At 39.2% G+C, this 16786-nt stretch overlaps 1 protein-coding gene across 3 annotated transcripts; it reads right to left on the bottom strand.

The window, feature by feature from the left end:
* Nucleotides 1-6496: 6496 nt before the first annotated feature.
* LOC129776561 (lysosomal alpha-glucosidase-like) lies at nucleotides 6497-9948 on the bottom strand. 3 transcript variants are annotated; one of them, XM_055782275.1, is made up of 5 exons: nucleotides 9541-9948; nucleotides 8753-9481; nucleotides 7076-8697; nucleotides 6763-7019; nucleotides 6498-6713 (listed from the first exon to the last, which is right to left on the bottom strand). In XM_055782275.1, exons 1-4 carry the CDS (start codon nucleotides 9617-9619, stop codon nucleotides 6780-6782), a joined length of 2670 nt encoding a protein of 889 aa, XP_055638250.1. In that variant the 5' UTR covers nucleotides 9620-9948; the 3' UTR covers nucleotides 6498-6713; nucleotides 6763-6779. The 3 variants fall into 3 exon arrangements, with proteins under 3 accessions (XP_055638248.1, XP_055638250.1, XP_055638249.1); XM_055782274.1 differs by having other exon boundaries at nucleotides 6498-6701; XM_055782273.1 differs by having other exon boundaries at nucleotides 6497-7019.
* Nucleotides 9949-16786: the final 6838 nt, after the last annotated feature.

Below are 16786 nucleotides of genomic sequence, written 5' to 3'. Positions count from 1 at the left end.
ACACGAAACAAAACATCAAACAGCGCCTTTCTCAGGAGAAGAAATGTTTCCGGAACGAAGGAACCACTCTAAAATAGAATTCTCGCGTAACTTTTGAAAAGGTGCTATGTAACAAATGTAAACAAATCGAGTTGATGAAAGCAAACTATTAGTTTTCAATCATTGAATGTATTGCAGGAACAATCGTTCAAGTATCATCTTCTTCACCTTTAAATCACCGATAACAAAAATATCCAATGTACGAATTCGGACGCCATTTTCCTCCGACGCCCGAAGTAACAAAGAAATCGAAACAAGACGGAGCTGTACTTCAGTCGTTTTGAGTTTTTGTTTTTTTTTCGGGTGTTATTATCGATGTTAGCGCAATTTGAGTGATAACAATAATGATCTGCCTTCAGCACTAAGTGAAAGTATTTGGATTGTTTCCAGGAGTTATTTTCATGTTTTTATTGTGCAATGTAATTTGTCCTATGTACGCGGCAGTCAAAACATTCGATGTAACATTTTTCTCTACGAGGCTTCAACTTTGAGCTAAAATTACGGAACAACAGTTACGATTGATTTTTCAGAATTATCATTAACTACTAGTGGTGAAAGTAGTGATAGAGATCGATTCCTTTCAAAACAATTCGCGGAACGATGTTCCGGTCTTTAGTTTCGTTTTTCTCGAGTTCACGTAAATGGTACTTAGGACTTTTTCAAAAGTTACGCGAGAATAGTTACGAACGCTTTCTCCGCAAAATCAGTGTGTTGATATGAAACCGAAATTTTACATCAAAAATAATATATTTATTGTTATCGAATGATTTAAATTTTCTATTCGAAAGTAATAGCCACTGGAAGCTGCACATTTTTCCCATCTGTCACGCATATTTTGTTCGCCGAAAAAAAATTTTTTTTACGTAAACATATATTTATTTGTTTTTACCACTAAGTTTTTTAGGCATTTTAAATGATTAGCCTTTGCTTCTCATCTTAGTTCAATACAGAAAATAGCATTATAAAATGCATGTTCTGAATGATATGATGTTTTGATTCTGAATGTTTGACGTATTGTTTTTTTCATTATTATTAAAATAAACTACTTACTTACCTAAACTTAAGGGGGTATTCTAGTATAGATACACCAATTTCGGACGTTTTTTGAGCCCAAAAAAAAATAAAACAAAGAATATTATTACTATCCATTATAACATTGTTTGTTCATCTATCTCTTAGCAATAAAACAAACATCAAACGGAGAAAATAATCAAAATTAGAACAGTTACAAGCTGATGAAGTGAAGGGTTAAAAAAAGTTGGGCCATTGCTTACACGATTCCAACCCTTCCGGTTATCTGAAACAAAAAAAATCGAACAGATGCTGAATCAGTAAAGATGCCGCTATCGCATAAACCTCGGACAAGTCAAAAACATGTTTTTTGACTCAATGGCGGCCGTTTGATGAAACAAAGCTGTTTCAAACATTTTTTTCAAGTTTCCCGATTTTTTACATAATTCCTTTCTAAGGTACATTCATAAATGTCTGGACTATGAAGAAAAAAAAGTTTTGGTTTTTTTTCAAATTTCTAAAATACTCCCTTAACCTAAGATTCTAATATATAACATTTTCAACAGATCTCGAACGAAGAAAATAAAATAGCTTGAGTCTTCACCCCATTTCGAAACACCGAAGCTGAGTTTGACAACCAGTTTACATGAAGCAAACATAGACAAAACGCAAAGTTATGAAGCAACATTCCTGGCCGATATTTTAGTTTACAATCAGAAATGATACGAGCTATGCGACAGATGGGATTAACGTTATGCCCATATCCTTTAGTATCACTAACGTAATCAATTTCCATAAGGAAAATCGTATAATTTTTCAGGTCCATTGTTCATGAATTTTTCGCCTTTAGTCAAAAGTAGAAATATTTCTCTTCGGCTTTGCTTCAACCTGTCGGTGCAAGCTCTGCACTATGTTTACTTCGGGCATATTTTGAGAATGCATTCTGAGGTCCCTCAGTTCAACACGGTAGCAAAATATAAACTGAAGTTGGCGTGGTTGAGCAAGCACAATATTTAGAGTGCGCTTTTACGGCCATTCGACGACATGCATCAACCGTCGACCAATCTTGACTTCGATGGCTTATTTATATTTTTTGTGATTTCAATAGTATGCTTTCAAAGCAGTTTTTGAGTTATGAAAGATAAACCTTTCATCTTTTGAAAGGGATTGTCAACCACTTCGTTCAGCCGACACAGAGAGAATAACGCTCAAATCCTTGCACTTTAAACGTTACGCTCTTGTTTTCGAAACGTTTACACCCCAGTACAGATGCAGAAATGATGTGGTTTAAAAATGCAGAAGCGCTCTCCACGAGATGATCGACGCGGTGCATTTATCAAACACAATTACTCCACTGTGTGCAATACCTCTCTTCCATTCCTGCTTTCTATCGAGCAGCTATGTTTGAAATCAGCATTGAGAAAGACTGCTGTTTGCTAGCTGGAGCGAGACTGTGATATGAATAAGAAGATCATTATTTTAACTAACTATTTGCCCAGTAGAACTTTTGTCAACTCAACGTAGGTATTAACTAGCATCATTTTTGACGTAGGACTACGTCTTTCATTTCTATACCGGGGTGTTGGGGAGTTATCATCCACCCAACACTACATCCCTGGATTGATGAAACCATAACCGCTCAGAGAACAACAGAAAACATAAGAGCTACAACGATATGGAAACAACAGCAATACAACAACGAGAGTGCGCTCGATCGAGAATGGCAGTGAGTGCCGTAAATGTGTGTGGTGTTTTGTTTTGGTTTTCGTCAAGTGGATAAAATAGGAAGAAAGGAGAGATAGATTGTAGAGTAGAAGAATAGATGTATAGTACCGTAGAATAGTCGTTGAGTGTAGTTCGTCTAAAATTCAAATTTGTATATGCTGTAAAAATAAATGTAAATAGTCCTGTAAAAGAAAATATATGTTGTTTCGTGCTGAATGTCGAGTGCGTGAAATTTAATTAATTGAATTGTGTGATTTATCGCACACCCAATACGAGTGTTCGTCCACCCACCGCCCGTTGGAATACGGCTTAATTGGAAGGATTCTGGGTGGAATTGAACACGGGGTGTAAAATCAAAGTTTCGAAAACGAAAGCGTTACGCCGGAGACCGAGATTTTGAGTGTTAATAGCTCCTAAACAACTGAACGAAATGGTATGATAAACACTTCATTCGAAAGATAAAATGTCTACGCGTTCTATACTTGTTACTTTCTGATCCAAAAACTTGTTTCAATAGTCTTAAATTTGCTTTCAAAATAGGCTATTGAAATCACCAATCGGTATATAAGCGAGCGCCGCTCGGAAATCCACTCAGTTCTAATTGAACAGCGATTGGAGCATGTTGTCGCTGTTGTGGTGAAGCTCTTCATTTATCATGAAAGCGCGGATGAACGGTGCCACCAAGAGCCTGTTTGTGCACCTTAGGCCAGAAGGGAATCCATCAGGACACAAACGGTTCCCCGGGAAGATCTCGAAGCAGCCGCTACACACACACACACACACACACACACACACACACGCACGGAATTCTTTCCGTTTGGATCGAGAAAGATCCGGAAAATAATCTGCCAGTTCCTCTAGGAATTTAAAAATACATTCATGTGAAAGAGTTTATTTGAATGTTTTCTATCCATGTAACACTGTGACCAAATATGTTTCAATCAAGTGCTATTAACAGATGGTTATCGAGTTAGCATTAACCACTGGTGGGCTTCCAGTATCGAGGAAAATGTAGAAATATCTAATCGTTACTGAAAATAATCTGCCAGTTCCTCTGGGAATTTAAAATTACATTCATATGAAAGAGTTTATTTTAATGTTTTCTATCCATGTAACACTGTGACCAAATACATTAGGTTTTGTGATTTTTCAATCAATCGCAATCAATAAGATAGCTTATGAAGATTATTCTTCCCCATCAGTAGGATATTTCCGTATCCAATATTGGATGCATAAAACCTTGTGCCTCCAACGTAACGCTCTCGTTTTCGAAGTTCTCCAAATATTCATTCATTCAGAATGAATTCAGATTCAACTTCATACAAATGATCTCTAAATCAACGATAGTCCTACGTCACCCTTGCGGTTATACCATAGATATAACCCACTTCCTGTTTTTTAGTATTTAGTTGAGATTTCTTATGCCAAATAACACGCCTTGACTGTATTCTGGGGTCTTCGTAGAAAAGTCCCTCGGCCAGAGTGGGAATCGAACCCAAACTCCCGGCATGATAATGTGTGCGCTGGTTTGAATTATAAAGGTCAATTTGGAGAACTAATCTAAACGCTCACCTATTTGGAAAACTTTGCTGCCGTCTGGTCGCTAGCTAGATGACTCGTTGTCAATGCTGTGAATTTACGAATAGCTTTTTTGTACTCAATAAATTTAAAACGAGTGGAGCTGGAATTGCAATAATTTTGCTGTCCACATTGTATGTACAACGGATGCTGAATTGCTATTTCTATTTCATAAACACGTGCTCTGTTTTCTAATTTTGCACCATTACTAAAAGACATAGTCCTATGTCAAAGAAAAGACAATAAATAAAGTTACACCAGATGTGCCAACCAGAAGAGCCCGCCCTGCCGCAGGTTGAGTATAGCTGCTCTAATGGAACACGTCGATCACTTTGAATAATTGTGGAAATTTGCCCTAGATTGCTTTGACACCAACTTCAAGCTTAAATAAATGTCAAAACTATACCTTCGATAACGCGAATCCTTCCAAAATAGATGTACAGGGTTTTCCAACTTTAAATTCCGAAAGTAAATTGAAATAAAACACACTTAGAATTCGAAATTCGATGAAACTTATATTTCAAATTAAAGTTTGGTTTATGCCATTATATGTGAAATACAACATCATTCAAATGTCCACCTAGGGCTTCCTCGCACACCTTGGTGCGAGGAAGGTAATTTTCGATGACTTTTCGGCACATATGGGGCGATATCTCGGTCATAACTTCACGAATGTTGTCTTTTAAATGTTCAAGAGTTTGCGGAGAGTTGGCATAGACACGGTCTTTCGCATAACCCCAAAAAAAAAGTCTAGCGGGTTCAAATCGCATGATTGGCATCACCAAAACGCGAAATTATGCGTCCCTCAAATTTCGTTCGCAATATGGCCATGTTCGGTCGTGTTGTGTGGCGCCGTCCTGTTGAAACCACATGTCATCCGTATCCATATCTTCAATTTGTGGCAAAAAAAAACGGTTAACATGCGGCTAAGCGCTCACCATTCACAGTTACCGTCTCGCCGTCCTCATTTTCAAAGAAATGCGGCCCGATGACTCCACCAGACCATAATGCGCACCAAACAGTGACTTTTGGCGGATGCAATGGCCTCTCAACAATCACGTGTGGATTTTCTGAGCCCCATATACGGAAATTTTGGGTGTTCACATAGCCACCGAGCTCGAAATGTGCCTCATCGCTGAAGAAAATTTGATGCGAAAATTCAGCATTTTGCTGCTGTTGTTCCCAATCGACGTATGCCCGACGCATTCCATGGTCACCACGCTCTAATTTTTGTACCAGTTGGACTTTATATGGATGTAGGTGTAAGTCCAAATGCAAAATTCGCCACAATGATGTGTTTGACAAGTCCAATTGCTGAGCACGCCGTGGAATCGAAACATTCGGGTCATCCTCCACACTGGCAGCAACAGCAGCAATATTTTCGGCCGAACGCACATTACGATGATGCACAGGTTTCACAATATCCGCTACGGATCCAGTTTGAATTTACGCACTACATTAGCGATTGTGTGCTCTGTAGGCCGTCCATGACGACCAAAATCCGTCCGTAATGCTCGAAAAACATTTGTCGGTTTTTCATCATTTTTATAGTATGATTTAACAAAATTAACACGTTGTGCGATGCTAAAACGACCCATATTGTAAAATGGCAGACATTCAACTAACGATATGACGCTTTGGATGACAGCTATGTCAAACGGTTGTCAGCGCAGGGCTGTATACTTTCGGAAGCCCGAAATGGAAAACCCTGTATAATAAACAATAACAACAAAGATAACTATACTAGTTCAAATCGAAGAGTTTTGGCAGGGATTCCAGTATATTTATTACGACAAATTTTTATTCTGATAAAGTGAGAAGTACCAAAAATTAGGAAAAAGGATCGTTTCAGCAAATCTGGTGTTTGTCAGGATATCAGGAATCGTGCCGAAAAGTGTGAAAAATCAAGAAGGTTGGTATCTCTGATCATTAGATACCATCAACGCGATCGAGAAATGAGAAAAGAGAAATGTGTTCTCCCTATTTTCCTCTCCTTCGGGTTGACCTAGTTTGACTGTGATTGATCTGCGAGGAATAACAGAGTTCATGCAGGTAGCTGGGGTGTGATAGGCCTAAGTTAAAGAATTTACGATTTGCAGTCATCATTTATTCTCTACTACCGTTTGAAATTTCTATCCGACTTGCACTGGTACACGTATTTTTTCGATTCTGTCATTCTGAACACAGTTGAGGCTTGTTATTTGGCATACAAATCTCACCCAAATACTAAGAAAAATGACGCAAGTAATACTTCGTTGAAACGGAGAAGTTCTTCTAGAAATTTTTCGAGCCATCGAAGACAGAAAACGAACGATGATCCTCTCATTAAAATTGTATTGACGTAATTGCTGAAAGAATCGCTTTATTGCCACATAATACAGTTATGTCATTACGTATTAAAGTGTATACCTCTACATACATAAAATTTATCTTTCACTCATATTTATATTATGTTTATTGGGAAATTGATAAACTTTCTCATATTCCCCCACATCCATTCGACACATGTCGAAATCAATCCGTTCAGCTATTGTTTCTGTGTTATTAGGGTGGCCGTAGAGCTGAACGTACGAAATCTCTGCCGAAAGGCTCCTGTCAGTTGGAGAACATGCCATATCGTAAAATTTGTCACTGGATACGTGCACTTGAATTCGGATTGTGAGTTCCTGTAATATGTTGAAAATATTTATTTCTGAAGGGCGCTCCGCCCTAACATCCTTACCTCTTCCAATCTCACGGCAAAACTCATATTGAATCCCTCTGCAAACACAATACGTCCTGTCGATTCACAGCGGGTTTTACGAGCGTTGCACATGAATGCCCCAATAAGGAACATCAACTGCAATCGTACCTGATCTACCCCGGTAACCTCATCTGAAATCTCTCTCAAACCTACGACATATCCCGGTCTAACGAACAGTGGCAAATCGGACTCAACAACAGCATAGTGTAACACATCGTTTGTAGGCAACTTTTCGCCAGACCATAATTCATAGAACGTTTCCGGAAAGTAGATGTCAATTTGTGCCATTTGTGGCAGGAGTACGGGAGCCACCAACAACGAATCTCCAACCATAAACTGCTCCCACAGCTCGACCGTATAGTTCCTTGCCTCTTCGTAGTGATAGAACATTGGCCTTAGATAGGCCGAATCGGTAACGATCAGGCTGTTGAAATACTCCAGAAGCGCGAATCGCTTCCTTATGGCGGATTGCATAATACGTTCGGCGAATTTACTGAACCGATTTGGCATTCGATCGGCTGAAACTTTGAACAGCGGTAGAAGCGATCCGAATTGGTACCATCGAATGCACAATTCCTCGGTCACGTTGTCTCCCGCGTTGCCGCAAATTGGAGTTCCGATGAAATTCATGCCCACCAAGGACAACCCAATAGCTCGGTTGACCTCATTACGCAGCGAAATCCACGACGCCGAGACGTTTTGAGCCAAAATCGCGGCCTTCGTTTCGATGTCATACGTTCCAGTCGTTATAAATGTATCACGATGTGTTTCTCGCTGAACAGCCCGCACCATTTCCGGACCGAATTTATTCTGACTCTTGATAGCCGCTTCCATACTGTCGGAAAGTTTTGTGTCCCAACGAATCAAATCGTTGAGTGAATTGTTGAGATTCTCCGGTAGATACGTTAGTTGACTTCGCGTAGGAAATGTTTTGTTTCCATCATCTCGGAGAGCTCCTTCACATAAACTGTATCCGGAGGCATTGAGATTGGCTGCATTCATCCAAGTCTTTGACAGCCAAGTAGACAGTTCGTGTCTGTTCGTTCTCCAGTCAACGTAAACTACCGTTCGATTACGGACTATACCCCGGTAGGACACAATGGTTTGAGCGTTTCTCAATAGCAATCCACTACTTTTGGCACTATTATAGATAGAGTTGGCTATTGGTTCAAGAACCATCACTACGGAAGCAATGAATCGCTTGCCATTGTTGGCTAGGAAGTGCAAAATCTCCGCCAACTCATTGGTAACCACCATGTGATTCGATAACCAGAAAAGATCATCGTTGACGCATTGTGAGTCTAATATGATTCCACTGGCAAGCATGCTTTCGATTTCTTTTCTTATGGTTTTCAAACTGGTGTTGCGAGATTGATCACAAACATGAACTCCGTAGGACCAAAACGGTGGCAGGTATTGATTTTGGGTGATTGCTTTCAGCTGTCGATGCAAATCGGTCGGACCAGGCCCGGATAGAATTTCCAGCTGAAATTGATCGGTAAACTGACTACGCACGATCACCAGACGTGATCGAACGATTTCCACCTCAGTGAGACCGGGAGTGCTGAAAATAATTCCGTTGAATTGGTTGGTCTTGATATCTGAAACATATCGAAGGTCGGTAAGAGTTCCTCACATGTAACACTCCATACTCACTATAACCCATCACAACGGGAATGGCGGATACATTTTGATTATTCAGCAGCAGATACTTCTTGCCTGGAACAAGCATCGCTTCGCCCAATCCAAAGAGAATGTCGACGCCAAGATGTAGTGTCCATTCGAAGAAATCTTTCGTCACAATGAGAGGCCCACGCGCGGTCGAAAAAATAATTTCCTTGTTTTGTTTTCTTTGAACTTCGATGAAAAAGGTTGGACTGTAGATACGAGCCTCCAGTTCATCAGTCTCAACAGTGTTAATTGTTTCAGCGTTGATCTGATGCTGGGCTGTATCCTGAGGGACTGCAACCAGCGTGAGTTGCAGTCGGGTTTGTTGAACGATGTTCAGGTGAATTTGAATTTTTTGGAGTGGGTCTTTATCGTACGGGGTCAAATTTCGGGTGGGTGTAAGAGAAACACCGTTGTGCCAGTCACTTTCGCACCGATACTGGTACTCCGATGGAAGGGAGTGATAGCAAGTGTAGCTGGTGTAACAACATCCTAAGTTATGACACTGATCCTGAGATATGTTAGCAAACCCACATTGAATATGGTACAGTGTTGGGTGACCACAGGTTCCCACGATTGCCTGCTTGGGTTCGTGGAAAATTTCTTGTGAGAAAAAATAAAGATATGCAAGGGCCGGAATCACAACCGTCGCTATGCCCAAAATGATAAACAGGCGAAGAGTTTTATTGAGCAGCAAGACGTGAATGAAAGCCGGTTCTGAAATACAGTGGTTATATGAGTAAATCTGGCACTCACTAGTGTTTCCAAATACGTACTTTTATCAAACTCTGGAATATCCACTTCTTGTTCCACAATGTCAAGCGTTCGCTCACGATGCTTCAGTGGGGGAGGCATCGTTTACTCCGAAATGCGTTCACTTTTTTCAGCTAATGATATCGTTAACATTGGACTCACAACAGAAGGAAAGTTGACTTGATTAGTCATCGGCAGTTTTATTATAATTTTTCCACTCTCGGATTCTTATACAGTCATGTATTCGGAAGTGACACCGCTCTAAATCGCTAGAACCTCCCAATTCGGGGATAATAAATGGGGATCATAAAAATCAGTGCGCAATCAATCAAATCTGGTTCGAAAAACTGACGTGAATATCTACGCTGCAACAGACAAAAGTGACAATCACACAAAGTATTGATTGACAATCAAGCGATGCCGTAAAATGCTTATCGACTAATTGAATGTCTCCGGTGGATCTCCTCCAGGCGTCTTATCAGAGTACCCCACCACCGGAGAACTGATAAAGACGCGAGGGTGGTTCTCGAATGAGGATTGTCTTTTCATTTTCTAGCAGTAAGAGTTTTGAGTCGTGTTTGCTGCATGTTTTATCCATGTCATGAGTACCGATAATCAAATCGATAGAGCTTGCCTGGGGTCAATGTCTAAACGGAGGATTCGATGTCGATAATTATCTCCGGTTGATTGAACCGAACTACCAGTTAAATTTTCAGAGGAACCATGTCGGGTTCCGCCGGTTTCTCTTTGAAGTACTGTCGTGTGGGGCAACTTTGAACACTTTTACCTTTTTTTTAAATTATCGGTATATCCAATATGTTTAACAGTTCGGCTGAAAGGTTCATAAGGTTGACGTTTAGATGGCGCCTCTTGCAAAAATCTACTTGACTATCACAAAGCACCATCTTTTAACGGATACGTGTTAAAATTTGACAGCAATCGGTCGATTGGTTCGAGAGTTACAGCATTGAGAATGAAGCAACTTTTGTTATTGTGAAAAAAATGGAACAATCCGAATTTCGTGTATTGATAAAGCATTGGTCTTCGAATGGCTTCCGCATCCACCATATTCTCCAGATCTGGCCCCCAGCGAATATTTTATGTTCACAGACCAGAAGAAAATGCTCGCTGGCAAGAAATTCAAGACCGATGATGAAGTGATTACCGAAACTGAGGCCTATCTTGAGGAAAAACCGAAAGAGTACTATAAAAATGGTATCGAAAAGTTGCAAGATTGCTATAATCGCTGTATCGTTCTCGAAGGCAATTATATTGAATAATAATATTGAATTTTGCAAAAAAAATAGTTTTACTGTGTTACCTTATAAACTTTTGAACCGAACTGTTACATATATTCAACGTGATTGTCTATGGAACATTTAGAAATAATATTAGATGAATCCACCAACAAATGAAAATGTTGTACATAATAGGATGTTTTAAAAAAACTTTTAAAAACAAATTGAATGTAACAGGAACGAAATTATCATTTTAAAGGTAGAATTAATGATTTCAAGCAATGATCTTGATTGTTTGAGAAACGTGAGCGTTTACAATTAACAAACAAAATATTATAGAAGGAAAATCAACCGAAATGAGTCAACTCAAAACGCGACTATTTAAGGCTTCCTTCTTCGTTCAGTATGAATCTTAGACGATTTTGAATCAAGTTTAGAAATTTCATCAGAGATTCTCCACGTGGATCTTTTGAATTTTCCTTCGTTTGAGGCCTAACTGAACAGTCGATGACATCGTTATGATGTTGTTTCAGGAATACCTTCAACGATCCTCCAACTAGAACAATTTCCATGCATCCAGATGGCAGTTACTGATAAAGCTTCCGAATCATTGCATTCTTAGAACTCTCACGAGTGGCACTTCATCGTCATCTTCCAGCATTTGCAAGGGAAACCTCTCCGTCGTTGTTCGAACAGGTATCGTCTTCAACGTCTAGTTTGTTTCTTGCCTTATTTGAAGGAAAGTTGAGAATTTATCCTCGCAGAGGTACGTAGAAGAAAACGGAATGAGGATCATCAGTGCTTGAAAAGTATTATGCAATAACTCATACATTGTACACCAAAACTGATTCATATTCTATTCAACTAGCAAATTTTCACAAGTCCAAATATCCATGCTGTATTTAATTAGGACGCTTAGCCATCTTAGCTTAGAAATGTTTCCAGAATTGACCTTTCGACGCCAGTTTCGGAACCATGCCCTTTGCTTGACGATTATTGGAAAGGAATCAAATACTTAATGATTTTCTCGAAACAGAATCGGATTGGTTTGCTTGTCCTATTGCTTCAAGTTTTGTGAATTCAAATGCTCAAAAATATTCCGCTTCCCGAGACATTTCAATCTTGTTCTATTCAATGGTAAGTACCAGCGCATGGTAGGGCAGAAAATGAGGACCTCGAGGGCCCGAACCTATTTCGTTATACAGTTCCTTGAATAAACATGAACAAGGAAGTATTCAGAGCTTCGAATTTGATCGAATCAAGTATTTTCACCAAGGCACAATGGTCCAGGAGGTGCATTTAAGTGGAAATTAGCATTAAGAGCTCGACGGTTGTTCTCTAGACAAAAACTGTCTTCGACAAAGTTGTTACATATGATAGAGCTACAAAGATGTCTCAAATAACTGGAACTACAACATTGTCGAACTATGTTTACCTCTATCTATAAAGATAAGAAAGTTATATTTTTTATTTCATCGTAAATTTTGGTCACCCTATTTTTAATAACATGAAAATGAAGACAGTTGTCGAAGACAGTTTTTGTCTAGAGAATAACTGTCGAGCTCTAAATGCTAATTTCCACTTAAATGCACCTCTTGGACCATTGTGCATTGGTGATAGAAATTGTGATTGGCAAGTGATCACTACCGTTGGGGTCTTGGATTAAATTCCACTTGCAATCTAACGATAGTGAATCCGAGCAAAGCGAAAGGTCAAGAGCACTCGGTTTAGCAGGAGATTTCGGTACACGTGTTGTTTTTCCAGTGTTCAAAACGGTCATATTGAAGCTGTTACAAAGGTCATATATCAACAATGAACGATTGTCGTCGTACTGTTCCCCCCAGGCAGTTCCGTGAGAATTGAAGTCTCCCAAGATCAATCGTGGCTCAGGAAGAAATGAGCACATATCGGCAAGCTGCTTCCGGCTAACTGTAACTCTCGGAGGCCAATACAAGCTGACAATACAGAGGTCTTTGCCTCTGATGTTTGCATGCCAAGCAACAGCTTCGATCCCTTCAAGAGGTGGAAGGTCAATTCGAACTAATGGGTCAAGGTCAATCCGTATCTGTCATCACGGTCCAAGCGTATAATATTAAAATCGCGGAAAGAGTGATCATCTTGCGAAGGAAGTCAAGTTTCGGACAGAGCAAAATATCACAATTAGTGTTATGAGTTATAAAATTTGAATGTATCCAATTTAGGGATAAGACTACGACAATTCCACTGTAAAACAATGATATCTCCGACCTCTTTATTTAAATTAGACATCAGAGAGATAATCATTGCAAGGAGGGGCCATGTTTGCATCAATTGCTGCAAAATTGTCTTTAATACTGGAAGCATTGCGGTGACAATTGTTCTGATGGAGTCGGAAACATTAAAACACGTGAAGATTTGATCCACAATGTCAGTCAACTTTATAAAACTTTTGGAAAGTTGAACTTGATGGAAAAATAGGGACAGTTGGGGTTTTTTATGTCCCCTCGAGTGCTGGGTCGTTCGAAGGTGAACTGTTCCCAGCAGGAGGAACCTGATTTTGCTTGTCCGCTGCACTCGATTTTTTAGGCAAGCTAACAGGGGATCCGTAGGGACTTGTGCTTGAATTTTGGGAGTGGTCAATCGACCGTTCGTGTTCATCCGAAAATTAATTGCCATTTTCGCTTCATGAAACACGAAGCTCAATGTCGAATGGATTACAAATCTCCGATCCGTTCGGATAATTCTGACTTCATTTTATGTTTGAGCACACGTGTTGTAATTTCATGACTTTACGTTTTGGTTTGGCAAAAGCTGTGTCGGCGTTGCTCATGATAGCGTCTCGCAAGTGAATGGATTCTCCCTCAAGCCGCTTCTGTTGCTTGTGTCGTAGGGATCACAGCCGTTCGCTCTCTAGCTTTGTGTACATGTAAACCAAGAATTATGGGCACACCTCACGACTATACACATAAAAATCCATCTCATCTAACCACATGTTCACAAATATTGATTCAAAATGAATCGTTGATTGTCTTGTTTCGTGTAATCGACGTGAAGAGTTTTACGGCCGTCACCAAGATTTTTGACCTTCAACTTGTTGACCGATGACATTTTCTTTTAATTTCTCCTTTCTCCGCCGGAACGTTTTCAATAGCCCAATGTTTGGGATGTGTTTTTTTTTTAAAGTTATTGATATTTCCACGTTGCGTCCACAGTTATGAATAGACGCAGAAGCATTCATCTTGGTTATGATGGAAAGCACCAAATTGCGAGCAGACTCGGCACTTATCTAGCCGGCACTTTGTGACAAATTAGAACTACTGTTTCTTATGATATTCCTATGGCTTCAATCAGTTGTACGTCTCGAACGTTCCGTTCCGTTCTTTGTTTTTAAGAGGCTTTGAACTATTCAGTTCATTCAAATCTAAGGTCTCGAACGATCCATTATTGATGAATGTACAGTTATAATTAAACTCATCGACCTTTAAACATTAATTCACATCGGCATCAATCAATCCATGTCTCGATTTTTTGACGATTGATTTCGAGTATTTCTTTCGTTCGATTCCTTCCTTTTTTGTTACAATTACAGTAGGTTTCAGCTTCGATCCGGCTCGGGAGGATGAAACTGCTCCGCAAATAATATAGGGAATGTGTTTTAACATCGACACCAGGATTTAATGCACAAATATTGAACCATAGAGGTAAACACGAAAAGTACACCACGCGTGTCACAATTACAATTCCTGGGATTCCTGGTTTATCTTCCATAAAAATAATGTCATGCATTATATGTGTTAAATTCTGTTCATCAGAATTGTAGGTTAAAAATATGATTATTATTTACGGCAAACTTTAATGAGCACTGAAAAGCTCCGAAGTTTGTTTTCGCGATTCTGATGTTTCGTTCGCAAGTGGAATATCCCTGGCCTTCGAAGAAACAGTTTAAGATGTATAATTTAATTCACAAACAATCTTCGAAAGCCATTCAACCGCCTACATTAAACTGCATTGTACACATAATCCACCAGGAGCTTACGCTTGTGATCCAGCCACAATCAACGTGGTGCCAAGAACAGAGATTAATAGATTTATCTCTAACCACAGTCCGGTGAGCGGCAAAAATAAATCTTATCCTTCGAATACCCCTTTCCACTGGGACGCCTCCATCACGAGGAGATAAACAAACTGATACAATACAGCGAGGAAACAACACAGCTGTTTCACGCGATGCATTTGCCGCGATTAAATGTGTGTTCTTTTCTTACAATGAAGTTTCATGAAGCAATATTAAATAATTTATAAATAGGAATAAAAGAGGCGCTGATCCGACCGAAAGCGGAAACAGCAGACGTTCGAGACATTTTGGTGTTGTTTTTCTTTGGAAAAGGCATATTAAGAAAAGGACATCCTGTTCGTCGCAGCCGCTGCAGAATCTGTTTCAATCTGCTCTTTCGTCCGTGGAATAAAAACTTCTCGTAGAAGGGTGAGAGTTGGAGAGATCAGCAAATGAAAATATTTAAATGTTTTGCTTTAATCATCTTCGCTTTCAATCACAATTTTGTTGAACACAACCATTCAGTGTCCAACACTTTTCTTAAATCATAATTTCGTGGCCTAGAAAAGATTTTTTTCAGCCTGCAATCAGTATTACATTCATTTTTTTGCCAGAAATTTTCCTTTTGAGTTCCTTCTTGGCAAAACTTCCGGTGGACCTTTGATAGTCACCAAGTTACTGTTTTGAGTGTTCTTTTGTTTACGTAGATCTTGAAACTAAATTATCAAAAATAGCACAAAACCATGACTGAAGGCAACTGTGTTCTGTTTAGCCAGGAAGGCTCACTGAAGGCCCATGTAAACGAAAGCAAGATATCGAGGCGTTTCAATGGGTTCGTGTGTATGTTTCGTTATTCTCCAGAAATGTGACTTCACAACAGCCTTCCATTCATGCATAAATCAATGATTCGTTCATGTTTGCATTATCAAGGATAGCAAGGTACAGTGTGCTAACCGGGGAATGTTGATTCTGTTTATCGGTCCTATTCTTGTTAAAGCAAATATGAAAAGCATCCGTTGTCCAGGAATGATAAAATGGGGACAAGCTGGAACGTATTTCATATGAAATCGTTGAAATGCTGATGGATGGAGCCATCTTTTTTATGTGGTGTTGATGAAACGATGATATTGAAAATCGGTTAAAGCCGCTCACAAGTGTAGAAGCAAATAGAATGATACATTCTTCAGAAGGCACACGTAGATTTGTCTGATGAAATTATTGAATGTAATGGAAACCGTGAATGAAACATTTGAGGTCAATTTTAAAGAAGGTTTATTTACCATGGTTTTTTGACGATTTCTTATGGCATTTGAAACTCAGTCAAGCGTTCGAATTTTTTGCCGTTACTACCTCGCTGGTGGAACATTCATCTCGGGAACTATACGACAGAGGGGCCTGGCCGGGTAAGGGAGTAAAAAGTGCCCCCAAACCAAATCACCAGCTGTATGGCAAATATTGTATAGTATATTAAATAAGAAATTTTGGCGGTTTATTTGAACCCCTATGTGGTTTGACGTAGGATCTATAGTGAAAAACTTACTTTTTCGTTTATTTCACGCCATCCTCAAAAGCTTCGAGATAAAAAATTGGAAAAAAAACTGAATGTGCATCTTACTACGGTGTATCAATAAAAATTATCAAAAAAATTTTTATCAAAAATTGAAGTACTAAAAAAATATTTAAATTTTGAAATTATGTTTTTTGGGATTTAGAGATTTAGTACTACTCTAATTCATATTTAAATGTGTTCCTACGGCTTTTCTAGATATGTGTGATTTTTTTCAGATTTTTTCAGTGTTGCGCGGTATAGAAAAATATTTTTTAATATTTCCAAAGGGTCTGGCTGGGTAAGGGAGTAAAAAGTGTCCTCAAACCAAATTACCAGCTGTATGGAAAATATTGTATAGAGTACTAAATAAAACATTTTGGCAGTAGTACCATATATTTGAGTCCTTATATGGTACACCATAGGATCTATGGTGAAGAGTGCACCTTCTC

This window comes from Toxorhynchites rutilus, chromosome 3 (genome assembly GCF_029784135.1).
Source record: "Toxorhynchites rutilus septentrionalis strain SRP chromosome 3, ASM2978413v1, whole genome shotgun sequence".
In the NCBI taxonomy this organism is placed as follows: Eukaryota; Metazoa; Arthropoda; class Insecta; order Diptera; family Culicidae; genus Toxorhynchites; species Toxorhynchites rutilus.
Note: the sequence above shows the minus strand (reverse complement) of the source record. Positions and strands in the feature narration are given on the sequence as shown.